This window comes from Malus domestica, chromosome 15, assembly GCF_042453785.1.
Source record: "Malus domestica chromosome 15, GDT2T_hap1".
Classification (NCBI taxonomy): Eukaryota; Viridiplantae; Streptophyta; class Magnoliopsida; order Rosales; family Rosaceae; genus Malus; species Malus domestica.
Window position 1 is genome coordinate 7,055,076 of NC_091675.1, and position 27,211 is coordinate 7,082,286.

At 36.6% G+C, this 27,211-nt stretch overlaps 1 protein-coding gene across 8 annotated transcripts; it reads right to left on the reverse strand.

Annotated features, from left to right (window-relative positions):
- Positions 1–4,564: 4,564 nt before the first annotated feature.
- Positions 4,565–26,344, reverse strand: LOC103456058 (uncharacterized). 8 transcript variants are annotated; one of them, XM_070813254.1, is made up of 7 exons: positions 26,115–26,344; positions 7,737–7,948; positions 7,485–7,541; positions 7,203–7,310; positions 5,207–5,287; positions 5,041–5,103; positions 4,565–4,934 (listed from the first exon to the last, which is right to left on the reverse strand). In XM_070813254.1, the coding sequence occupies exons 2-7, from the start codon at positions 7,872–7,874 to the stop codon at positions 4,923–4,925; spliced, it is 459 nt and encodes a 152-aa protein (XP_070669355.1). In that variant the 5' UTR covers positions 7,875–7,948; positions 26,115–26,344; the 3' UTR covers positions 4,565–4,922. The 8 variants fall into 8 exon arrangements, with proteins under 8 accessions (XP_070669355.1, XP_070669353.1, XP_070669348.1 ...); XM_070813252.1 differs by having other exon boundaries at positions 4,565–4,937; XM_070813247.1 differs by having other exon boundaries at positions 4,565–4,908; positions 26,075–26,290.
- Positions 26,345–27,211: the final 867 nt, after the last annotated feature.

Below are 27,211 nucleotides of genomic sequence, written 5' to 3' on the forward strand. Positions count from 1 at the left end.
AATTCACTTTCTCTTCTGTTGGAATTGAAGAATAAACTGACCAGTAACGTTTGCTGCAATGAAAATGCAGAGTGGAAGTCAGAGTTCAATTCAGGTAGCTACCATTAAACACTTAAGAGATTTTTAGAGTCAATAAATATATGAACAAATGTGTGCTGCTTTAGGACTTTCAAACACTTAGGACTGCAAAAGCACTTATTTTTAGGAAGAAAACACCTGCGCAGTTGGTTTTATAGTAAGCCATAAATTGATGTAACATTCAAACAGTTAAGAAATTTTTAGAGTTAATAAATGTATGACCAACTACGTGCTGCTTTAGGAGCTCCAAACACTACAGAACTGCGCATGCACTTGTGCTGCCTTAGATAAATATATGATATAATCAATTCATTACAGGAGTCCTCAAGCGTCTTCAAGTAAGGATGATCTCGTAACAGACTGAACTAGTTTTATTCATATGCATGCGGATGTGCAAAATTTATGTGAGCACATAATTACTCTACTAAATTCAGTAATACATAACAAAGATACAAACTGGAGAAGCAAACATTTCCAAAATCAAGAACAATTCAAATTTTTAATAAAATCAAGAACAATGTCTAATCAAGACTAGATTTCACAAACCCTAAATTAATTCCAAAATTTACCTGATGTGGGTATGGCCGGATTCTGAGGTGAGGAGGTTGTCTGAGGTGAGGTCGAGGAGGGTGGTGAGGTTGTCTGAGCGAGGTCGCCCAGGTGTGGTCGAGTCGAAGTCGAGAGGCGCAGAGAGAGAGCGATGGAAAGAGAGGTGCAGAGAGAAAGCGACGGAGAGAGAGAGCGGCGACGGAGAGAGAGAGGGACGGAGAGAGAGAGCGGGGACGGAGAGAGAGAGCGACGGAGAGAGAGAGTGACGAAGTCAAGAGGCGGAGAGAGAGGGACAGAGAGAGAAAGTACGGAGGGTTTTAATTTTTTTTTAATTTTACATATATTAAATTAAATGGGTAAATGGATACCCGTTATAACCATGAATATTACCCAAAAGCGATGGATACCCATTATAACCGTGGATAATACCCATAACCGTTCATTTAAATTTCATGGATAAACGGTTATACCCATAACCGTTTATTTGTCTAAACGGTTATCCATAACCATAACCGTCAACTTTAAATGGGCGGGTAACCGCGGTTACCTATACCCATGGGTATTTTGTCCATCCCTAATTGAAACACAAATCTGGACTAAAGCTACTTGGGTTTATCTTACCCCTTATCGTAATGAAAAGGCGAATTTTTGGACATGGATGGAGAATAATTTCGGGCCTAGAGACATGCCATGGTTCTGTGGATGAGATTTTAATGAGTTTTTGGGGGATTATGAGAAAAAAGGAGGTAGAGAGGTTTTCCATGGAAGACCATGGTATCTTCAGAATTTCATAAACAAGGCAGTATTGATTGATTTGGGGTTTAAAGGTCCTTGCTTCACTTGGCGGGGAACAAGGAATGGCGAGTTGGTGGATGAGAGACTTGACCATGGATTGATGCATGAAAGATGGCGAGAATGTTGGCCAAACACCATTGTTACCCGTTGTATTGTAGTGGGGTCGGATCATTGCCCAGTTCTAGTTAATTGGGAACCTCTTGCGACCAAAGGAAGAAGTTTGTTCATGTTTGAGGCATTTTGGTCCAAGGAAGTAGAATGCAAAGATATTATCATGAATTGTTGGAAGTTAAATTGTGATGGTAGCTGTAATACCCTGAAAATTTAAACATATGAATTATATATTCATAATTATGAATATGTGAAGAAAATTGAAAATAAATCAATTTACGGTTACGAAAATAAAATTGGGAAAATAGTAAAGTTTTGTTTCCGGAAATTATTATAATCTATGTGTTGTTGTTATTGAAATTTTATGTTATTTTTCAAGAAATTATATTAATTTGTTTGAGTTTAGTTTTAAATTAAACTGGTTACGAAGTTTGAAGTTTGGAATTTAATTATTTAAAATTTGTAGACCATTTGAGATCACAGTATATATTTTTGAATAGAGCTCGATCTTACAAACACGTGGACGCAAACCGTTCATGAAACAGAATTATAATGAAAGAGTTATTAACGTTTGAAGTTAAGGATATTTTTGTAAATTTAATCTTTAATCTAGAAGGCTCTAATTTCTGGAGCAATCCTATGGGGCTTCGTGGATGGCTGAGATGAAAAGGGGAGGAGAGAAATGAGAGAAATGAAGGAAAGGAGAGGGGAGGACCAATCAGAAAGAAGAGAAAAGAGGGGAAAGGAGAAAAGAAAAGGAAGGGAATCGGATCCCCTTTGAGTACCTGTGACCCGATCCGATTCCATCTCCCAACTCCGACCACCGTTGATGATGATGTTGGTGTCAAAATGACCCTTACCTCGAGGCAATTCGAGCCCTCTCCTATTTTTATTCGAAAATTTAATAAAATTTGATGGATTTTGAGAGGAAACTGTCTGAAGGGGCGCATGGGTTTGGCTTCGATTCACCATGATCTGAAGCTAACTCTACCCATCACCACCACCCATAGTCTCCCCTCAACCTTAGGAACAAAGCCCGTGCATTGGTTGAGGCGTTGGAGTGGTTTTAGAGGCGAATCAAGAACACCCAAAATCAAGGGTTTCCAGCGGCTCGTGGCCAATTTGAAGTGTTTCCCGGCTAAATTGGACTTGGCCACATGTATAAAAGTTGTTCCCCTTACTGAGATCTACTTGCCTATAAAATTTGGTAATTTTTTGAAATAGTTGATATTTTCTGGCGTAGTCTAACAGTGTTAGATGCAGCCCTAAATAATCGAGACATAATCCTTGTTTGAGGAATTGAGCTAAGTAAGGAATTTGGTGAAAATGTTGAGATTTAACCTTATGTTTTGGTGGTTAAATGTTGGTCATAAATCAATGTGTGAGAAAGAAAGAAAATTGAAATAGAGAATCGTAAGTAATGATAGTTAACTAAATAAGAGTTTAGTTGGGCCTATCACCAATAATTATTTCTGTTAATAAATATTTCGGGGGTGGGGTGTTATGGTAGCTGGCTGGAAAGATGGCAAAAAAGTTAAATGCTTGTTGGGGGCAGTTAAAGATATGGAGTAAAAGGAAGTTCATAAGGAGAAGGGAAGAAATTGAAGCTTTAATTCGACAACTTGATGCACTGCAGGAAAATTGGGAGGCAAACGTTGCACAAATTAATTCCCTTTATGTACAAATCGACATATTAAGGGAACAAGAGGAGAAGTTTTGGCAACAATGATCCAAAATTAAGTGGCTGCATGCATGAGATGCAAATACGTCTTTCTTCCACTAGTCAACATTACAAAGAAGAAGGCAAAATAGGATTGTGAAGATGAAAAATGATAATGGACAATGGGCTGAAAACCCAAAGCTAATTAAAAGTGCTTTGAAAAATCACTTTAAATGTCTTTTTACCACTCAAGGGCTGAGAGATTGGGGTGCAATCCTTGAATGTGTTGAGCCATCTGCTACAACGGAGATGCGTACTTATCTTCTCGGTCAGATTTCGGATGAAGAAATAAAAGAGGCAGTTTATCAAATTGGGGGGGGGGGGGGGGTTTAAAGCGCCGGGGCCGGATGGATTTCAAGGAGTTCTTTTTTTATCAATAGTATTGGAAAATCATTAATGAAGAAGTCCGAGGAATGACAAAGGAGTTCGTGAACGGAACTTCAAGCCCCCAAAAGTGTTAATTCGACTCACATAGTTTTAGTTCTGAAAGTTTAAAATTCGGAGAGGGTGGATCAATTCAGGCCAATAAGCCTTTATTCATACAAAGTTATTTCTAAAGTTCTTGCAAACCGACTTAAGCCTTGGTTGCAGAAGATCATCTCCCCAATGCAAGATGCTTTTATCACTAGGTGACAAATTCAAGATAATATTATTATTGCTTATGAAGTTTTCCATTTTCTTAAATTGAGGAAAACTAAAAGAAAATATGAATTGGGAATAAAGCTGGATATGAACAAGGCATACGATCGGATAGAGTGGGACTTTTTGGAGGCTGTGATGGCAAGAATGGGTTTTCATAGAGATTGGATAAAATTGGTGATGAAGTGTATCAGATTAGTAAACTCCTCAGTAATAGTTAATGGGCAACCAAGCCAAAAATTTGAACCATCTTGGCGATTGAGGCAAAGGGATCCGCTGTCTCCGTATCTGTTCTTGATTGTTAGTGAAGTGTTATCTTCGTTGATTAAAAAAGCAATTGAAACAGATTACATCCAAGGAATCCGGATCAGTGCAAATGGACCATGCATATCACACTTGCTTTTCGCTGATGACACCTTCATTATTTTTATAGGCAACTCAACAAAATTGCAGGAATTTTATACAATTGTTGAATGCATATTGTGCTGCATCAGGACAAAAGGTGAACTTACAAAAGTCCAGTGTTTATTTCAGTGCAAATACTCCGACTAATTTCAAAGATCGATTTTAAAATTCAGATATCAAAAAATTAACATCATGAATTAAATTAATGTGCGGTAGTTAATTTCAAAGATCGATTTTGAAATTCAGATATCAAAATAGTGAGTCATGTAAATTCAAAGACTATTTATATAATCCAAACCCCACTTATATACAATGATATTGATATGTAGTTCGTCGATTTACATTCCGAATACACTAAAAGATAAACTAGAACACACCTTTCAACTGAAAAATAAACTAAAACACGCCTTTCAACAACAGAAGTAAAAGCTGCCCACACTACACACCACCAACTCGTAGACTTATCTTAACGTTTAGCTAGTGCATCACTGTTTCAAACATTTTACACAAACGATTCAATCATACACAGAAAAAGGACATGTAAACAAAGCCAGTAGCAGCTTACTTCTCCGGATGGCCCCTTTTAGCCTTACGACGCGCATGGTTGGTACCTGGAACAGGTTTTTTAGCGTTTGTACTGCTTAACGATGCACAAAGTCGCAATCAGCAAACAGAAATATGTTAGGATTACTTTTCGTTTAGAGAATGCGGTGTGCATGCATAAGCACGTATAAGTAACTAACCTGAAAAGTCAGGAGAAAGTTCTGAACCAGAATTATAATGAGCAGGGCCAACAAAGCCGAGGCCTGCAACATTTTAATTGCAACTAAATAAGGAGATCAAAAATAAAATTCAAAGAAAGAAAACAGAACAAACAAAAAAATGCAAGATTGGTTTCATTACACGCACCGCAAACCACTCCAACTCCTTTGTAGCATGAGGTCTTGTCGGTTCATGCCTCTTCAGCAAATCTTTTACTGTCCCTTGAACCTTGAAGAAATATATGGATTACAAAATTTAATAAACTACTATAGGTGGTTCGCTGAATGGCTTAGGCTACGGGTTCATCCACCAGGGCAAGAACATCGAAAGGAATAAAAAAAAGAAACCGTAATTCATTCACAATATGCAGTCACAGTCTTCAACAGCAAGTAACATATGAACTGTTGACTGTTCAATGCGGTCACTATAAGATAGCAGATCAAACATATATGTCATCTTATGTTACGATGAATTGATTGGTCAAAGCAGTTGATAATTATCGTCATCAAATGGAGAAGAATAAAAAATGGAAAACGAAGGAATAATAAACGAACTTGTAGCAATCAGCCATTGAAATATTTCGTATCTGACAGTAGCATGCACTACTAGAATTTGAAGGACCTCGTCAGTAATTGAAGGACAACAATACTCAGTAAATTAAGCATAAACTTGTAAAAGAGAAAATTGTAGAAGTGAGGTATAAGGTTCTTCAAGTGACCATACAGCAATTAATTGTACCTTCTGAATCTAACCACCACACTACTTTGAATACCATATATTACATAAGGGAAAGATGTGTGAAACCATATGATATATAGAGACCAGTAAAAAGAAAAGCATATGTGCGGATTGAAAAAAAACAAGCAAACCAAGCTTTCGCATCACTTTCAGATTCCAACTGAACCATTGATGGATGAGTTATCTAAATTACTGAAGACGATTGTAAAAATGAACTTTAAAGAACCTTAATTCTAGGGTAAATTACATAGTAGTCACTCAGGTTTGAGATCTATTACAACCTCATACAACGTCTTTAAAACATTTCACTTTCATACATCATGTACTATTTTATTTCAAAATAATACCTTTCCGTTCATTGATCCGTTAAGTGCTGATGTGGCTGCCACATGTGTGCCACGCGGTTGCCAAATGTGTGCCACATGGCAAAAAATATAATTTTTTATTTTTTTTTTTAAATCTGAATCTTCTAAATTTAAAAAAAATAAAAAAGAAGCCTAAAACCCATTCCTTCCCGCGCAGCCCGCCACCCCCATCCCAACCTACCCACACCCACCTCCACCTCCCCTACAATCCCCCACCCATTTCTCCCTCTTCTTCACTCTCTTCACCTCCCCTTCCTTCTATCTTCCTAGATCAACGCCGCCCTTTCCCCATCATCACCGCAGAGCTCTCTCTCCGATCCCTCTGCTCCTCATGGAGGTCCTTCGTCACCACCCGATCTCGCCGTCGATCGGGGATTTCTCATCGTCGCCCTGCTGCTCCTGCTCGTTGTCGTCTTCAACGACGAAGATGATGCGGGAGAGGATGATGTCCTTGCGGTTCGGGGGGGATATGGGTTTCGCGCCAGGGGGGTGGTAATGGGATCTGGGTTGGGGGGGTGGTCGTATGGGGTATGGATCTGGGTTGTTCTCTGTTTTTTTTTTCCTTCAAAGGTGCAGGTATGGGGTGGGTGGGGTGATGGGATTTTGGATTTTCTAACTTTTTTTTTAATTTAGAAGATTCAGATTTAAAAAAAATAAAAAAATAAATTATTTTTTTGCCACGTGGCACATATTTGGCAACCACGTGGCACAAATATGGCAACCATGTCAGCACTTAACGGATCAATGGACGGAAAATCTAACGGATGTATTATTTTGAAATAAAATGGTACATGATATATGAAAGTGAAATGTTTTAAAGACGTTGTATGAGGTTGTAATAGACCTCAAACCTGAGGGGCTACTATGTAATTTACCCTTAATTCTATGACAAGCTTAAACAACACCTTCAAATCCTATGTTCTTAAGAAACTCACTTGACGGATTTTTCTGAATTTACAACTACCTCAAAAAGAATATAGACAAACATTGGGAGACAGTTAAAATGACAAAATTTAAAATTAAAAAAAAAAAAAACTCACATTCTCTATTTTTGAAAGCAAATCATCGATCTTCTTCTCGGCTTCATTAACCCGGTCTTTCAAGTGCCCTTTCTCATTACGTTGCAATTCCTTTTCAAGTTCGTTAACCTGTATAAAATGAACCTTAATTCCATGACAAGATTAAACAAAACCTTCAAATTCTATGTTCTTAAGAAACTCACTTCATTGATTTTTCTAAATTTACAACTACCTCAGAAAGAATATAGACAAACATTGGGAGACATTTAAAATGTGAGAGAGAGAATTCATGCAACTTAATACCTCATTTAACTCCTTTTCTTTTAGAGTAGCTTCAAACTTTGCCTTCCACATTTCCACCTGAAGACAAATTTAGAAACATAGACTGAGCATAAGCACCAACCCCCATCTAGAAAAATGCGCTTCCGCAGAGACTTAAAAATTACCAGTGCAAAACAATGTTTTGTTCTTATAATTAAAATCACAAAGGACTTTCACTATGAGCACATTCAGATACAAAATAACTTTTCTTCCAAATGAGAAAAAATAACTCACTTTTTTCTCTATTTTTGAAAGCAAATCATCGATCTTCTCAATTTTACTCTGCAACGAAGAAATGCTATCCGACTTCTGTTGAATTACTTCATCCTCCTCTTTTATAAGCTCAATGATCTTTTTTAGTTGGAGTTCCATCGAAGAAATTTTATCCAAGTTGTGTACTTTCTCCTCTTTTATAGGCTCATTGTTCTTTTTTATTTCGTATTTTTCTACAGTAAAGAAACACAAACCGTCAGCCAGGAAAACCCAAAACAGCACTAACAAAACATTTAAAAATGCTCGAAATCGACATTCGACTAATATCCATGTTGTTTCTACTCCCAAAGTAACTAAACAATTCAGCATCTTTATTGGTCTGATTAAAATTATGAAAAAAAGAAAAATCAAAGCTGTACAAGTAAGCATCAGACCTCAGCTAATTGGCAGTATTATTAGATTCCAAAACATGAACACAAAATTATAAATGGAAAGTATCACAAACACTACCCAATTGAAAAACCAAAGGATCTCCAACTTCAGTAACATCTATTTGGATGGCGAGAAAACTGAGGGAAAAATATTATGAACTTAAAATGAATAATGTTAGGGAGACCAAATTTACAAACAAAATGATAAGTCATAAATAGAAAAAGAGCATGTTAATCAACACTTGTGTAATAATTTAATTATTAACATCCATATCATTTGGTTTAGAAATTTAGTCTCCCTAGTATTACCCACTCAAATTAGGACTGCTTTGTGATTGCCTTAATCACCAATTAGAAAGTTAATTGAAGGTTTTGTTCTTTAGTTTTATTGTTAAGGATTGTTAAACATGCCAGCTGGCATTAAAAAGTATAGTGACTGTATAAAAGGAGGCCAGCTCCCAGAAATCTAACATATTAGTTTACATAAGAAATCAAATACCAAAATTATTGCTCCTCTCTTCGTTCCCTCCCTCTTCTTCCATTGCAGTAGTTAAGGTTGAGATTTGGGTCCTAACAAAATATCGAATAGATAAAAAATCTCAAATTTCATCCAATAAACCCTAGAATTTGCAGAAGACGACGGAAACGAACTGTGGATCTTATACATGAGCTCACTGGCGGATCCATTAAGGGGCAAGGGGGGTCAGCTGACCCCCGAACTTCGATGAACGTCCATAGATACCTTAGGTGCTGACACTCCGAACTTCGGTGAATGTCCATGGATACCTTGAGTGTTGCCCTTTTGAAGATTAGAGTTGGCTTCATACTTGCCCTCAAATCGACTTCAGGCCTACCAAAACTTGATGAATGTCCATTAATACCTTGGGTGCTGCCCCTTGCATACATTAACATGTCTGTAGTATGCATTTTCAAATGACTTTAGGCCTACCAAGACTCGATGAAATGGCAATATGCATGCTATTTCTGGTATAAAAAATTCGCACTGCGCGCGCTATTCTTACTAACCCCCCTAATATGATTTCCTGGATCCGCCATTGCATAAGCTTACGAAAAAAAGCCCCCCTAAGTGCTCTCGCGTTTCTCCGCCAGGACTGGAGAGTCTCGCTCGTTTTCCTCCCATGAGATTCCAGTTTCAGCCCGAACCTGGGAGAAAATAAGGGCAAGAAAGATTGAGAGAATCGCGAGCTTGGAGGGCACCATGGGAGCATGCCATCACAGCCAACGAAACTCTCACAACGATAGTTTTTCGATTTTTCTTTTTGAGTTGGAGTTCGATTTCTTCGTTTGGTACCAAAAAAATCTTGTATTATCTTAAAGGAAAATGGAAGGAAACTGTCGATTTGTCCCCTAAACTTTCACCTAGCTTTTGATTTCCCCCCTGAACTTTTTGATTGGAAAATTAAGGATTTAAACTAATTTTTTTAGCCAATTTGCCCCCTACCGTTAGTTTTTCAAACATTCCAACCATATTTCTGTTAAGTGAGACCATGTGCACAACATATGAGGGTAGTTAAGTCATTTCACTCTTAAAAATGATTAAAAAACTGAAAATAAATTAAAAAAAAAACTTTCCCTCTAATTCATATCCTCAATTTATTTTTCACTCATTCCTATGCATGAGAAATGATATACGGTGTTATTGTCTTCAAAAGTATCTAAGTTAGTCTTTTTCTTGAAGCATGTACTACAATTTTTATTTTCTCTAACAAATTAATAATTTGACAAATGCTCATGGTGTTAAATGTGCAAGAATGCAGTTGAAATATCCATCATTTGATTCTAAGTTGAGTTGTGCACCTTCTTCTCTTTTATAGTAATTAATTATTTGAAAACATTGTACTTTGAGGAGGTAAACAAAGCTTTGTGGAACTGCGTGGATATGATATGCTTTTTTTTTTTTTGTGATTTGGTTGGATACTATTGCTAGAAAATTGGAGGAATAGTTAGGATTAGTGCAGTTAGCCGATCTTTGGAGTTTTGATGCTGATGATTGGAGTAGTTTTTTTCTTTGACTTGTTGTAGTTTTTACTAGATGGCGAACATGTTAACTGTTGGAAACTATTTTTATAAATCTTCTAACTCTTCTACTAGTAAAGTCTTAATGTCTCTAAAATGAAGCTCAACATGTAACATGCTTATATTAATGCACTGCTTTGGAGACAATAACACTATGAGCATTTATCAAATTATTAATTTGTTAAAGAAAATAAAAATGGCAATACATGCTTCAAGAAAAAGACTAACTTAGATACTTTTAAAGACAATAACACTATATGTCATTTCTCAGGCATATGAATGAGTGAAAAATAAAATTGAGGATATAAATTAGAGGGACAAAATAGAGGTAAAGTTTTTTTTTCTTAAATTTATTTTCAGTTTTTTAATCATTTTTAAGAGTGAAATGACTTAACTATCCTCACATGTTGTACACATGGTCTCACTTAACAGAAATATGAATGGAATGTTTGAAAAACTAACAGTTGGGGGCAAATTGGCTAAAAAAATTAGTTTGAGTCCTTAATTTTCCAATCGAAAAGTTCAGGGAGGAAATCGAAAACTAGGCGAAAGTTTAGGGGGCAAATCGACAGTTTACTCGAAAATGAATATATAACTGTCAACTAATCAAGCATTTATGATACCAACAATTATTATTATTACTTTTTATTACTAAAATTTCAAAATATTAAATTAATTGGTTAGGATTAATTGTTGCTTTGAATGAATAAAGGAAAAATATTTTATTATTAGCAAAAACAGGAAAATTATTTTATTCTAATTTAAAACAAAAATATATCATGCAATTAAAAAAAGGAAAACTAATGAAAAGGACTAGAAAACTTTGAGTTTTAACGTTAAGGACAAAATAAAGGGTAAAGTGAATAGTATCATGATTGACTTTTTAGTGTAACAATGTGATTTTTCGTTAAAATGAACAGTACTAAGAGCTTTTCGTTAAAATTCTTTTTAAAAAAGCCCAATTGACATATGCGTAGGCGTGTATGTAATATCAACTTTTATGTAAGTAAAAATTTGTTGGGTTGTTTGATTTTGAATTATTTTTTGGTGGAAATTTTGAATTTATTTATATTACAAAAACATTATCATATATAAACAAACTATAGGTTCATAACTATTAAAAAAAAGGGAAAATTAGAATGCCCTACATCTTTTCTATAGTTGTTAGATTAAACATGCATCCCTTTTAAAGATTTGATTAAGGTGCTTTGATCAATTGCCACCTCAATAATTTTCTATTTATTTAATTTCCATATCATTAATTTTCCTTAATTTAAATGCATTTATATAGAGGCATAAGGTAGCTTAGCAACTAATTGCCTATAATATAGGAATTTAATTTCGTCAATCCTCTTCTACATATTAAATGATATTTTTTTTAATAAAATAAAATAAAAAATTAATTAACTAATTCCTCATTTCCTTATTATCAGTATTTAAAAAAAATATATCTTTCTATTAAAAATGTCTCAATAAAAATCTTCAATACATATTTTTTTCACGTATAGATATATAAAAAATATACTTAAAACTTATGGTACATTTGAAAACAAAAGTATCAACTGTTGGTATGTTTAGATTTCAAATGTACCGAGAAACCAAATGTACCATAAAACCAAATGTACCCATTATTATGTAACCCTTTTGGTACATTTAGATTTCAAATATATAGAGAAATCAAATGTACCAAAATTTCAAATGTACCATAAATCCAAATGTGTCCATTGTCAAGTAACCCATTTGGTACGTTTAGATTCCAAATGTACCAAAAGATCAAATGAACAAAAAATCCCAAATGTACCACAAAATCAAATGTCTCTATTAGATAACCCTTTTGGTACATTTACATTCCAAATGTACCGAGAAATACAAAAAATCAAATCCACTATAAAACTAAATGTGTCCATATTATAGGTAACTAGACGTAGCTATATAATCAAACAAATATTTATTATGTGTTGGATCTTCTAAATAATAAAATCTAACAATTTTTTTTTGTAAATATTGTACTATATTCACACAAAAAAGTAAAAATTATAACAAACAATAAAAAATGCATAGAGATGGATAATAAATGCATAAATATAGGGATAATAGGAAAAGAAAAAAAATGAAATGCCCAGGAGAAGTTGTGAAAAACTAAAATTCTAAACAAAATTGAACTTATGTGAAAAAGCTGAAATTAATAACCAAAATTTTAGGAAAATGTTTAATCAAATTTTCAAAAGGAATGTATGTTTAGTCTAAAAAATTAAAAAACGAGGCGCCTATATCAAAACGCCTCTAAAAAAATTATTTTATATTAACCCAAATGTCCTTTAATATAAAGGCAAATAGATGATATAAATTTCTCCATGAAAGGACAACATATAACAAAAAAAAAAAAGATCCTTTGTTGAGATCATGCTTGAAAGTTGAAACAACAAAAAAAACATTATAAAAGTATCACCGCCAATGTCTAAAAAAGTGTAATTGAAGTGTTTTTTACTGCAAAAGATCAAGGTAGAAGATAGGATTTTTGTTGCAAGACCTTCATTAAACTTGTTGATTCGTGCATACAATTTTTTTACTGGTTGGCACATACTAACGAAAAGGTAGTGCCAGTGACTAATAAAGAGAACCAAGTTTCCAAGAAAGATATTAGTGACATTTGCATTTAATTTGGAAAAGATAAACTTTTTAGGTCATCCTTTAGCCAAATTAAAGGATGAATATTATATTTAACGATGAAATTCGAAAGGAATTATCTGTTCATGGTAGAAGATAAGATTTTTGTTGAAAGACCTTCAATAAACTCGGTGAGTCGTACTTACATCTTTTTGACCATTTGACATATACTGACAAAAAAAAACAACGCTGGTGAATAATAAAGCGAACCAAGTTTTCCAGAAATATGTTGGCGACCTTTGCATTAGATTTGGAAAGATAAAATCTTATGGGTCATCCCTTGACAAAGTTAGAGGACGACTATTTCTTTTTAGATTAATTGTATAACATTCTTCTGTCCCGGGTAGTTTTGTTTGATAAGTTGCACCCACCTGCTATCTTTGTCACATCCCGGCCCGGGACGGATCAGTTCCCGGACCCGCTCCATTACCGTAGCACGATATTGTCCGCTTTGGACCCTGATCACGCCTTCACAGTTTTGTTTCTAGGAACTCACGAGCAACTTCCTACTGGGTCACCCATCATGGGAGTGCTCTGGCCACCTTCTTGCTTAACTTCGGAGTTCCGACGGAATCCGAAGCCAGTGAGCTCCCAAAAGGCCTCGTGCTAGGTAGGGATGAGAATATACATTTAAGGATCACTCCCTTATGCGATGTTGGATGTTACAATCTTTATATCAGTTAACATTCCCTTTTATTTTATTTTTATATTTATAAACTTTTATATTTTATAAATTTTTCTAGACTTCAAATACTTCCAAAAATTAGTTATTTTTTGTGTAATGCACATGGCACCATATTATGGGACATGTGTGCCACTTCAACATATTTGAACTAATTTTTACAACTTGAACCATATTGATGTGTTGTAATTAATTTCAGGCCACATTTGATCGATTTTAAAATTGAAGAAACAAAATAACGAGTCATGTGAATTAAAGATCATTTATAATTTAAAAAAAAACCCAACTTGTATTTAATTATATTGATATATAGTGTGTCAGCCGTATTCCGAGTTGAGTAGGACCAATTGAAAATTCAACACCAACCAGGCGGCTAATGTCCTATTATTGCGCAAGACTTCCGGTTAATTGGATTTCGACCACGCTAACCTCACCCGCACACTGCACTCCCCAGTCACCTCCCGACGCGTAACCTCACTTTATTTCCCCGCGGGTTCTTTTTATCAATTGGACGAGCTCGCAATCCAAACAGTCACCGGCCGTAGCGGAAGATTCTAAGTCACGTCGTGTAATGTCTAAACCCAATTATTTAAGGCAAAGATAAAGATCCTAGAACAAGGAAATACCATTTTCAAGTGTCTTAACAATCAGATCCTATTTAATAATCAAAATAGATTATAAAGGAGACAGATAAAAAAGATTAAAGACCACTCAATAAATTTAAAACCTAAAATGTTTCTTTTGAGTTATTTGAGAGTTATTCAACTTGAGTTATGAGAATACAAATAATTTATGGATCCTTCCTTTTTTTTGGTCAATATTATGGATCCTTCCTTGAAAGAATCGCAAACAAAGAGTGGTAAATCTCGTCGTTTCGACGAAAGTACCTACCAGTCTCTTCTTACCCCTCAGCGATTTTCAGCTTCAAATTGCTCTGAGAAAGGAATTTTGAGAGGTTTATGTGAATTTTGAGAGGTTTTATGAATTGGGTTTTGAATTTCAGTCAGAGAAATGAATTTTCATGACAATTTGTGGTTGGTAGGAGTTACGTGAATTTAGTAAAAGTTGTTTGAAGCTACATCCCTGAATTTCCATGCAAATATGCCTTACCTGGAATTTCATTTTTCTCAAATTTGAAGATAAACGTGATATTGAATGCGAAAAAAAAAAGAAAAAAAAAACCTTAGTTGATGTCATGATTGAAACAACAAAAGACTATCATGAAAAATATCACCGCCAGTTTCTGAAAGAGCATAATTGAGGTTTTTTTTTGCTGCAAAAAGTCAAGGTAAAAGGATTTTTGTTGCAAGACCTTCGTTAAACTAGTTGATTCACAAATACAATTTTTTGACTATTTGGCACATGCTAACAAAAAGGTGGTGCTGGTGAATTATAAAGAGAACCAAGTTTCTCAGAAACATTTGCATTTAATTTGGAAAGATAAATTTTTTAGGTCATCTTTAGCCAAATTAGTTGATGACTATTATATTAAACTAGTTGAATTAAAAAAGAATTATATGTTGATGGCATGCTTACCATAGCAATAAAATATCATAAAAAATTCCATTATTTGTTTTTGCGGGAGTGTGAATTAAAGTTTTTTTGGCTGCAAAAAGTCGAGGTAAAAGGTAAAACTTTTGTTGCAAGACCTTCAATAAAATTGTTGAGTCGTACATTTTTTTTTTACCGTTAGACAGATACTAACAAAAAGACAGTGCTACTGAAGCAAACCAGGTTTTTCCAAAAAGATGTTAGCAACCTTTGCTCTATATTTGGAAAGATAAACTTTTTAAGTCATCCCTTGACAAAGTTTGAGAATAGTTATTATATTCAACAAGTGGAATTCAAAATAGAATCCTTTGTTGATGACATGCTTAAAAGAGCAATAGAATATCATTGAAATTCTCACCGTCAGTTTTTGAAAGACTGTATATTGAAGTGTTTTTTTGCTTGAAAAAGTCGGGGTAGATGATTCAAAAAGGAATCATCTAAGACCATTATCATTAAAGTGCAATGGAATTATTACTTTTTTTATTAACTGTAACAAATATTCTTTTGGAAACTGATTCAGGGAAAGCTGCAACCTGAGGCAACCATGGAAGCTATTTTGTGAGATATTAATACTATTAAGCAACAGTTATGTTCTATTGAATTTATTTACATTTCTTGTGCTTGTAATGAGATTGTTCATCTTATGACATCTTATGTCACGCGTGTTGGGGGATGTGCGCATTCTTAGGATGAGTTTGAGCCTGAGTGGTTATTTAACACTCTAGCGTCTGATGTAAATATTTCAATTCGTATTTAATAATATCTACTCTTTGACAAAATATATATATATATATATATAGTCTCAGGCACTTTTGTTTGACATTTTATGCCCACCTGCTGTCTCTATATCAGTTACCATTCCCCTTTTATTTTATTTTATGTTTATAAACTTTTATCTTTAATATTAGAAAATTAAAAATTAATTTTGATGTCTCAAGGCTTCACACAAAAAATTAAACGTAAAAGCCCCTCAAACAAAAAATAATAAAATGGACAGAAAAAATAAATATAAAAACCCATGGGTAATTTTGTTAGAAAGAAAAAAAAATTATAATTCGTGTTATTAGGAAAAAAAAGAAAAAAAAAGAGATAAAAAAGGGAACGTGCTGAAATCCCTGATTTATTTTCTTATAAAAAAAATGAGATAAAATGAATTTAACCCAACCAACCAACACCACTCCTCCTCCATTTTAGGAGAGCTAGAGAGTTTAATATCTCACATAAATAAAAATAAGAAAATACAAAATAAAACGCAGTGATAGTATTGTAACAAAAAACAGAAACTTAAAATTCTTTTTATTGAAAAAATGACAAAAAAAAAAAAAAAAAAACTAATGAAAAAGAGATTGTGGTGAATCCCTCAAAAGATGGAAACTGAAAAAACTGCAACACGTTCAATGTAAAGCAGTTTCTTCAAATTGAACTGTCAATATCTCCTTCCATAAATATTTTCCCTGAACTTGTGTAAATTTTAAAGTTCTTTTATGATCGACTTTTAGCTTTTTTATTAGAGTTTTGGTTTGCAGACGACCATACTATTATGAAGCTGTTCACAGATGGGGTTTTCGATTTCTTCATCAGATAAAGGAAAGTGGTATCTCAAGACTTTTTATTTCTGGTACCTTTTGTTTTTTTTTTTAATTTGGTTCTGTAAACAATTAGGACATCTGTGTGAAATTATCTGTGTGAAATTAGGCAAAACCAGTTTCTTGGTCTGCTACGAGATGCTGAGTTTTGATTTAAAAATTAGGCACTATTAGCAATTGCTATATAATATATTGCAGTCTGTTTAACAGTGATATCGGCTTGGTACACTTTTGTTTTTTTTCCTTCATTTCTTTTCTGATTTTAACTCCGCCGTGTAAGTTTATCTTACATTGCCGGTCCCAAGCTTGGATAAAGGAGGAGGGGGAGGGCGTCAGGTAGTCGACAGCCGACACTCCATGATTACGTCGAATCCTTATGAAAATGAATCGAGAACGAAATCACGCTAAAACTAGGGCGTCACCCGTAAGTGGCGCGCTGTGTGGCCCGAGCACAGTGATAAGTGAGCAAAGGTCGCTGTATCTCCATCGGCACCCGGATGCAGTGTTAAATGAGCAAGGGGGCTATAGAAACTTCTTTTCGAACGACTCCACTCAAAGTTGTTTGGGAGCATATGCTCCTATCAACTTTACACGGGACACACAAAAGAAGTACTTTGATCATATTAGACGGGGAAGGGTGAAGAAGCTAGGACAGAAGGGTAGAGTTCAAGAGAGCAAAATGCGTTTAGGAACGTGGAATATAGGAACCCTGACGGGAAAATCTATGGAAGTAGTAGAAGTTATGGTGAGGAGAAGGATAAATATTATGTGCCTACAAGAAACTAAGTGGGTTGGGCGTAAGGCAAATGATCTAGAAAACTCAGGGTTAAACTATGGTATTCGGGCACAAATAAAACGAGAAACGGTGTTGGTATCATCGTGGACAAGACCTTGACACAAGATGTTGTAGATGTCAAGAGGGTAGGAGATAGAATCATGGCAATCAAGATTGTAATAGGACAAGAACTTATCAATGTGATTAGTGCGTACGCACCTCAAGTAGGGTTGGATACGAGTTCGAAGGAGAAATTTTGGGAAGACCTTGGAGACTTGGTGCAAGGAATTGCTCAGACGGAGAAGTTATTTATAGGAGGAGATTTAAATGGACACGTGGGCAGGGAGACAGGCAACTATGGAGGTTTTCATGGTGGCCATGGTTTTAGGGAGAGAAACAAGGATGGGGAAGCTATCTTGGATTTTGCAATGGCATATGATCTCTTCTTAGCCAACATCTTCTTTAAGAAGAGAGAAGAACACGTGATCACCTACAAGAGTGGGTCGTCAAAAACACAAATAGATTTTCTTCTAATGAGGAAAGAGGATCGTATAACTTGTAAGGATTGCAAAGTTATACCAGGATAGAGCGTGGCTAATCAACATCGCTTGTTGGTGATGGATGTACATATCAAAAGAGTGAGAAAAAAGAAGAAGACTTGGACGTGCCCAAGGACTAGATGGTGGAATCTAAAAGAAGAAAAACAAGCCATTTTCAAAGAGAAAGTAATCACCCAGTGTGTGTGGGATAGAGAGGGGGAAGCTAACCAAATGTGGGATTCCATGGCTAGTTGTATCCGAAAAGTAGCAAAAGAGGTATTAGGAGAGTCCAAGGGCTTTGCCCCACACCAAAAGGAATCTTGGTGGTGGAATGAGGAGGTACAAACAAAGGTGAAGGCTAAGAAGGAATGTTGTAAAGCCTTATACAAGGATAGGACCGATGAAAATGGTGAAAGGTATAGAAAAGCGAAGCAAGAGGCGAAAAAAGCTGTGAGAGAAGCTAAGTTAGCGGCTTATGACGATATGTATAAGCGACTAGATACCAAAGAAGGAGAGTTGGATATCTATAAACTAGCTAGAGCAAGGGAAAAGAAGACAAGGGACCTAAACCAAGTGAGGTGCATCAAGGATGAGGATGGAAAGGTTCTTGCTACAGAGAACGCGGTTAAAGACAGATGGAAAGGTTATTTTCATAATCTTTTCAATGAAGGAAATGAAATGAGTGCTTCTTTAGGGGAGTTGAGTAACTCAGAAGAGTGTAGAAACTATTCTTTTTATCGTAGAATCCGGAAGGAAGAAGTGGTTGTAGCTTTGAAGAAAATGAAGCATAGAAAAGCAGTAGGCCCAGACGATATACCAATCGAAGTGTGGAAAGTTTTGGGAGAGACAGGTATAACATGGCTCACTGACCTTTTCAATAGGATTTTGAAAACGAAGAAGATGTCAAATGAGTGGCGAACGAGCACCTTGGTGCCTATCTACAAGAATAAGGGCGATGTACAAAATTGCATGAACTATAGGGGTATTAAGCTAATGAGTCATACAATGAAGCTCTGGGAGAGAGTCATTGAGCATAGATTGAGGCAAGAGACACGGATTTCGGACAACCAATTCGGGTTCATGCCAGGGCGCTCAACCATGGAGGCAATCTATCTCTTACGAAGATTGATGGAAAAATATAGAGATGGGAAAAAGGATTTACACATGGTCTTTATAGATTTGGAAAAAGTGTATGATAGGGTCCCAAGAGACATTCTTTGGAGGATTTTAGAGAAGAAATGAGTACGAGTAGCATATATCCAAGCTATACAAGATATGTATGAAGGAGCAAAGACTGCCGTAAGAACTCATGAAGGACAAACCGAAAGCTTTCCTATAACTGTAGGATTACATCAAGGCTCATCCTTAAGTCCTTACCTTTTTGCGTTGGTAATGGATGAGTTAACAGGATATATTCAAGATGATATTCCTTAGTGTATGCTTTTCGCAGACGATATAGTGTTGATAGATGAAACTCAGGAAGGGGTAAATGCAAAGCTTAACCTTTGGAGAGAAGTGTTGGAATCTAAAGGTCTTCGCCTAAGCCGATCAAAGACAGAATATATGGAGTGCAAGTTCAGTGCAAATGGAGGCCAAAACGAGTTAGGGGTGAGGATCGGAGATCAAGAAATACCAAAGAGCGACCGTTTTCGTTACCTAGGATCTATCTTGCAAAAGAACGGAGAATTAGATGGAGATCTCAACCATAGAATACAAGCTGGATGGATGAAGTGGAAGAGTGCATCTGGCGTGTTGTGTGACCGCTGTATGCCACTGAAGCTCAAGGGAAAATTTTATAGGACGACAATAAGGCCGACGATGCTGTATGGCACAGAATGTTGGACGGTGAAGCATCAACACGTACACAAAATAGGTGTAGCGGAGATGAGGATGCTTCGTTGGATGTGTGGGCACACGAAAAAGGATAAGATTAGGAATGAAGATATCTGGGGTAAAGTAGGAGTAGCCGAAATTGAAGGAAAGATGAGAGAAAATCGGTTACGGTGGTTTAGACATGTGCAAAGAAGGCCTACTGACGCTCCGATTAGAAGATGCGACTATGGGACAGAGGTTCAGGGCCGAAGGGGTAGAGGAAGACCTAGGAAAACTTTGGAAGAGACCCTAAGAAAAGACTTAGAGTGCTTGGATCTAACAGAGGACATGACACAAGACAGAACACAATGACGTTCTAAGATTCATATAGCCGATCCCACTCAGTGACTTGGATTTTTCAAGTCTCCAACCGAGAAGTTTTCCTCACTCGGGAAATTAAGGGAACACTACCTTAACCTACATGCTCCACTCACAAAGCTTTAACATACAAGCTTCAACAAAAGAAAATTCAAAGAACTTAGCGAAGAAGGCTTTGGTGTATTTAACACAATACGTTGAAATGAAGGAAAGCTTATTTATTGATATCTCCGATAAGTTACAACTATGTACATATACTTGAGTCAAAATAAACAAACAAGAGGGAACCTTCACAAAGGTTGCTTAGGAGAAGTCTCAGCAGTCGGTAGAGCCCCAGAAAGAGAAGGCACCGGAGGGGGATCATTCAGAGCCTCAGTACTGGACAGAACCCTAGAAGGGGGAGGCATCATAGGTTGATCATTTGGAGCTTCATTACGCGGTACAGCCCCAGAAGACGAAGGCAATAAATTCCTTTGGAACAAACCCACAAATCTCTGATGATCAAGTAAAACCTGACCATCAGATTCCTTCATCTGGTCAAGCTTCCTCTTCATGTTTGTAGCATAGTCATGTGCGAGCCGGTGCAACTGTTTATTCTCATGCTTGAGCCCTCTAATCTCCTGTTTGAGACTCATCACTTCAGCCGCCAATGATTCAACCTGGCGGGTTCGAGCAAATAGGCGTTGGGCCATATTAGACACAGAACCTGCACACTGAACACTGAGAGCCAGAGAATCCTTAACAGCCAACTCATCAGACCGTTTGGAAAGTAGTCTGTTATCTTTGGGAGTGAGAAGGTTCCTGGCCACTGCCGCAACAGTCATATCATTCTTCATCACGGAATCCCTAACGGTAAGAGGACCAGTAGGGGAGACGAAGGATGAGCGCCATATGTTGTCTGGAGAAGGCGGGGCTGCCTCTTCAACAAGGTTCAAGTCAAAACGACGGTCGGAGGGGCCAGACATTTTCAAAGGTGTTGAAGAGATAAGAGGTCGGACAAATCAAGATCTTAGAAGTGCAAGAATGGAGCTTCTACTGGTGGATATTCAAGTGTGCTTTGGAACTTAATGTCAGCCCCTATAAAAATCTGCACTCGACGAAGCTTCAGAAATCGAAGAGGCGCCTGCTCAGAAATCGAAGAGGCGTTTGCTTTCTCAAAAGCTGGGCTGCTCAGAGACCACGAGGGTCGATCTCAGAAATCGAAGAGGCGTTTGCTTTCTCAAAAGCTGGGCTGCTCAAAGACTACGAAGGTCGATCTCAGAAATCGAAAATGCTTGCTTTCTCAAAAGCTGGGCTGCTCAAAGACCACGAGGACCGATCTCAGAAATCGAAGAGGCACCTACTTTTCCAGCCTTGTCAGCATCTGTCACACGCACACTCAGCTTTGCGGAAATTATGGGCATTCTGTCGAAGATTTCTGGCGAAGTAGAAAACACATGAATCGTACTGTTCAATCACCCACTTCCCACACGCAACAGTAGCTCATGGGTACCACATATAACTTTGCCAAAGTTCTCTGACAAAGTTGAGACACGTGAAGCTTGCAGCTCCCACTACATCGCTCTGACCAAGAAGGGTAAAAGAATAGCAAAGAAACAACATTAACAAAGTTTAGACACATAAATTTTGAAGGTCTAGCTACCATATTATTACCCACAAGGGTAAAGGAACAGTACCACTGCTGGATAATTGGAAAGTCCCGGTGTGTCAACCTCTGTGCTTCGTGGCAAGGTAGACTAGCAAACATGCCCAACCTTTACTCACATTCGAGAAAACACTCCCAACAAGATTGCTTGCTCCAAAATCGAAGAGGCACCGCCCTCCGAATCTCGAGAGCCAGACTCCCAACATGATTACTTTCTAAAAAATCGAAGAGAGGGTAAATGAACAGTACCACTGCTGGATAATTGGAAAGTCCCTGTGTGTCAACCTCTGTGCTTCGTGGCAAGGTAGACTAGCAAACATGCCCAACCTTTACTCACATTCGAGAAAACACTCCCAACAAGATTGCTTGCTCCAAGATCGACGAGGCACTGCCCTCCGAATCTCGAGAGCCAGACTCCTAACATGATTACTTTCTCAAAAATCGAAGAGAGGGTAAAGGAACAGTACCACTGCTGGATAATTGGAAAGTCCCTGTGTGTCAACCTCTGTGCTTCGTGGCAAGGTAGACTGGCAAACATGCCCAACCTTTACTCACATTCGAGAAAACACTCCCAACAAGATTGCTTGCTCCAAAATCGAAGAGGCACCGCCCTCCGAATCTCGAGAGCCAGACTCCCAACATGATTACTCTCTCAAAAATCGAAGACATCGCTCTCCGAATCTCGAGAGCCAGACCCCCAGCAGGATTGCTTTCTCAAAAATCGAAGAGGCATCGTTCTCCGAATCTCGAGAGCCAGATCCCCGACAGGATTGCTTGTTCGAAAACCGAAGAGGCACCACTTTCCCAACTTCAAGAGCTGGATCTCCTTGGATAAAGCTTGTCTGTAATATTCACACGCAACATCAGCTTTCCAGATACCACAGACCACCTTTTCAAAGTGCTTTGACAGAGTTATAACTTGTGAAGCTAGCAGCTCCTACTACCGTGCTATGACCAAGCAGGGTAAAGGAATAACATTATTACTTGATGTTAGGGAGACTCCTATATATGTCGACCTCCATCCCCAACGGACAGGCAGACCTGCAAAAATGCTCAACCATTCCTCTTATCTGAGAGGGCACTCCCAACGAAACCTTTCGAAATATTCAGCTTTCTTTCCCCCCGATAATACCTCTGTAAACAAGCTATACTAGAGCAAGAATATCTCATATCATCAGGGTTAAAAGCAAGAGTATCCCATATCATGCTTTTTCCCTGTCTTTTCCTTTGGCCTTGTTCTTACCTGCAAGACAATGAGAAAGAGAGCAATCAGTCAGCACTTGGAATCAAGCTTCCAGCCAGAAACTGACTGCCTGGAACCCCTTACCTGATTACTTACCTGGCATTGCTCTCGAGTACTCATCTTCAACATCTTATGCTTCCAGGGAAGATACCGCATCTGCCTGAGGAACAGATAGAGCAAGTGAGAAGGATACAAGGAAGCATGTGGAGACAAGCGTAACAGCACACGTGCCGATACATCCACTACTCTATCAAAAGCAAAAGTATCCTATATCAGCAGGGTCGAACGTACTCTAGATTTGATGGACTTGTTTTGACCCTCAAATTCTTCAGTCGGCCTTATACTCTGGAGGAAACCAGAAAACCTTCCAGCCCAGTTCAAGAATAAGCATGTGGAAAGTTACTTCTTCAAAAGCAAAAGTATCCCATATCATCTCTTCTCATTTTTCTTCTCTTTATCCTTCATGCTGCCTGCAAGATAGGGAAAATGTGAACAATCAGCCGGAGCTCTGATTGCTTACCTTGTCTGTCACCTCTTTCAGCAGATCCCCTAGCTCGGCGACTTGGGGGACTCCTACTACATGGTTTGTATCGCGCTTGACCAAGCCTGAAACTACAAGTAAGCTTCACGTGACATTAATACATTACCTTGTGCATCTCCACCAGTTACAGATACCACCCCTGGATGGAGGAAGAGTACTTACAGAGAAGATGCCACATCTACCTATGAGATATATAAGGAAAGTCAAGACGATACCACACTCCGGTACTTAGAAGTTTCGTGGTTACGAGATCATTCTCCCACAATATTTCCTAATGTCATTTGTACTAAATCATTCACTTGTACTCACTAAAGGAGAGCTTGAACCTATGTACTTGTGTAAACCCTTCACAATTAATGAGAACTCCTCTATTCCGTGGACGTAGCCAATCTGGGTGAACCACGTACATCTTGTGTTTGCTTTCCTATCTCTATCCATTTATATACTTATTCACACTAATGACCGGAGCAATCTAGCGAAGATCACAAAAAGTGACCGTTTTCGCTACCTAGGATCTATCTTGCAAGAGAACGGAGAATTAGATGGAGATCTCAACCATAGAATACAAGCTGGATGGATGAAGTGTAAGAGTGCATCCGACGTGTTGTGTGACCGTCGTAGGCCACTGAAGCTCAAGGGAAAAATTTTATAGGACGGCAATAAGGCCAGCGATGTTGTATGGCACAGAATGTTGGGCGGTGAAGCATCAACACGTACACAAAATGGGTGTAGCAGAGATGAGGATGCTTCGTGGGATGTATGGGCACACGAGAAAGGATAATATTGGGAATGAGGATATCCGAGGTAAAGTAGGAGTAGCCAAAATTGAAGGAAATATGAGAGAAAATCGGTTCCGGTGGTTTGGACATGTGCAAAGAAGGCTTACTGACGCTCCGGTTCGAAAATGTGACTACGGGACAGAGGTTCAGGGCCGAAGGGGTAAAGGAAGACCTAGGAAAACTTTGGAAGAGACCCTAAGAAAAGACTTGAGTACTTGGATCTAACGGAGGACATGACACAAAACCGAGCGCAATGGCGTTCTAGGATTCATATAGCCGACCCCACTTAGTGGGAAAAGGCTTTGTTGTTGTTGTTGTTGTTGTATTCTTTTCTGATTTTCTCCATCCCTCCATCTCTCTATGCTTTGGGTTTTGTAGTGTTTGAATTAATGATTTGTGTTTCTTCTGCTTTTCTCTATCCCTCCCTCTCTCTCTCTATGCTTTGGGTTTTGTAGTGTTTGAATTAACGGGTTTGTGTTTGTTCTTCGATTAATGGAACCTAATTTTTCCATTAAAGAAACACAAACCGTCAGCCAGGAAAACCCAAACAGCACTAAAAACACTTGAAATGCTCGAAATCGAAATTTAACTAAGACTTATTATATTAGCACCACCCAAATTGTAGAATAAACCACACATACTTAATACACCCCACATTTACTTTTTCAATTAAAATTTATCTTAATACACACCACTCATTCTCCATAATACCCACACACTCCACATTCTTAATATACATCTTACATTTTCTTCACACACCCCACATTTTTTATACATCGCACAGTCCTTAAATCTTATAATACTCATTTTTAATTTTACCGAATGATTTCAAACTATATGAACTTTAGTTTGCCGAATGATTTCAAATTGAATGATTTAAAAAAAATGTTTAGACTCATTTGAACGTTTTTCAATAACAATAATAATGATTTCAAAACTTTCGAAACACCGATTTCGTGTTCTATTCGTCAAAAATAATTTTTCTCAATCAACATATTTATAGTTTCATTACTTAGAGTTTTATTCAACAATGGAGAATGAGAGGGATTTTGATAGTTGAAATAGATAAATAATACGTTAAAAGAGATTTGTAGTGTATTTATAAAAAATTTATTATTTTTTAAACCTAATAAGGTCAAAATTGTCATTACATAGTAGAGTAAATAAGTCATTAATATTAAATTTTAATGTGATGTGCATTCAACATTTTGTGGGATGTTAATATAAAAAGCTTTTAACTAATATTGATATTGTTTCTACTCACAAAGTAACTAAATAAACAATTAAGCATCTTTATTGGTCTGATAAAATTGAAAAAAAAAAACTGAAAAATCAAAGCTGTATTAGAGCTCAGCTAATTGCAGTACTACTTAGATTCCAAAACATAAACACAATAAGGGAACTGTTATTAGTACTTCAAAAATCTCATATACTCATCGTGTATATTTTTCTTCTAATTATAGAAAGTTTAAAATGACAAATAAGATTTTTAAAATGCTAATAATAATCTCATATTATAAATGGAAAGAATTACAAACACTTCCCATTTGAAAAACCAAAGGATCTCTAACTTTAGTAACATCTGTTTGGATGGCGATAAAACCGAGGGAAAAAATCGAATCGACAAACACTCGTAAAATGACAAATTTCACCCAATAAACCCTAGGATTCGCAGAAGACGATAGAAATGTACCTGGGGAGGGCGCGCTATCTGAAGTGGAGAAGCCGGACACTTTTCTTGTCCCCATTTCCTTTTCTTTAGATTCAGCCCGAATCTGGGAGAAAATTAGGGCAAGAAAGATCAAGAGAATGGCGAGCTTGGAGGGCACCATGGGAGCACGCAATCACAGCCAACAAAACACTCACAGCGACAGTTTTTCGAGTTTTTTTTTGTTTTTTTGAGTTCGAGTTCGATTTCTTCCGACTACAAATATTAAATATCGTTTTGGTACCAAAAAATATCTTTTATCACCTTAACGAAAATGGATATATAACTGTCAACTAATAAAGCATTTATGATACCAACAATTGTTTTTTTTATAGTAAAATTCAAAATATTAAATCAATTAGTTAGGATTAAAACAGTAATTTCAAATGGTAATGTTAAAGAGATTAAATTTACAAATTAAATAATGTGTTACCTATAAGAATGAACACATTCATTAACATTTAAGTAAAGTTTCCAAAACTTTATGTATAAATTTAGTTTCTTTAACATTACCCAATTCCAAAATAACTGACTTAATGGATATTACTTTCATTTGTTGCTTTGAATAAAAAACAGAAATCTTTTTACTATTATAAAAAGAAAAAGGAAAAAGATTTTATCTATATATATAAAGGGAGAAGGCAAAAATGATGAAACATTCATAATTCTAAAATTACCCACTCCCATTAAATTTTCAAATAATATAAGAAATGCACAAAAACAAAAACCACTTCCGTAACTAATTTTATTTTGTTTTAATTTTGTTTTTTGTGTTTTTCAAGTAAAAATTTAAAACAGCAAAGCAACAGGTTAGTTCTAATTTAAAACAAAAGTATGTAATGTAATTAAAAAAAGGCTATAGGCGTATTTGAAAGAGATATGTAACATTCACTTTTATACAAGTAAAAATGGGTTGTTTGATTTTGAATTATTTTTTTGGTGGAAATTTTGAATTTAATTTTATTACAAAAACATTGTAGATATAAACAACGAATGCACTTTTTAACACCAAAACAATTATGATGTATGCTCACCATACAACTCATCATCTGTCATGTGGCCTTTCATCTAATCTTAGTTAATTTTTTCAAAATTGAAAATGCAAAAATGACAAGTATGAGA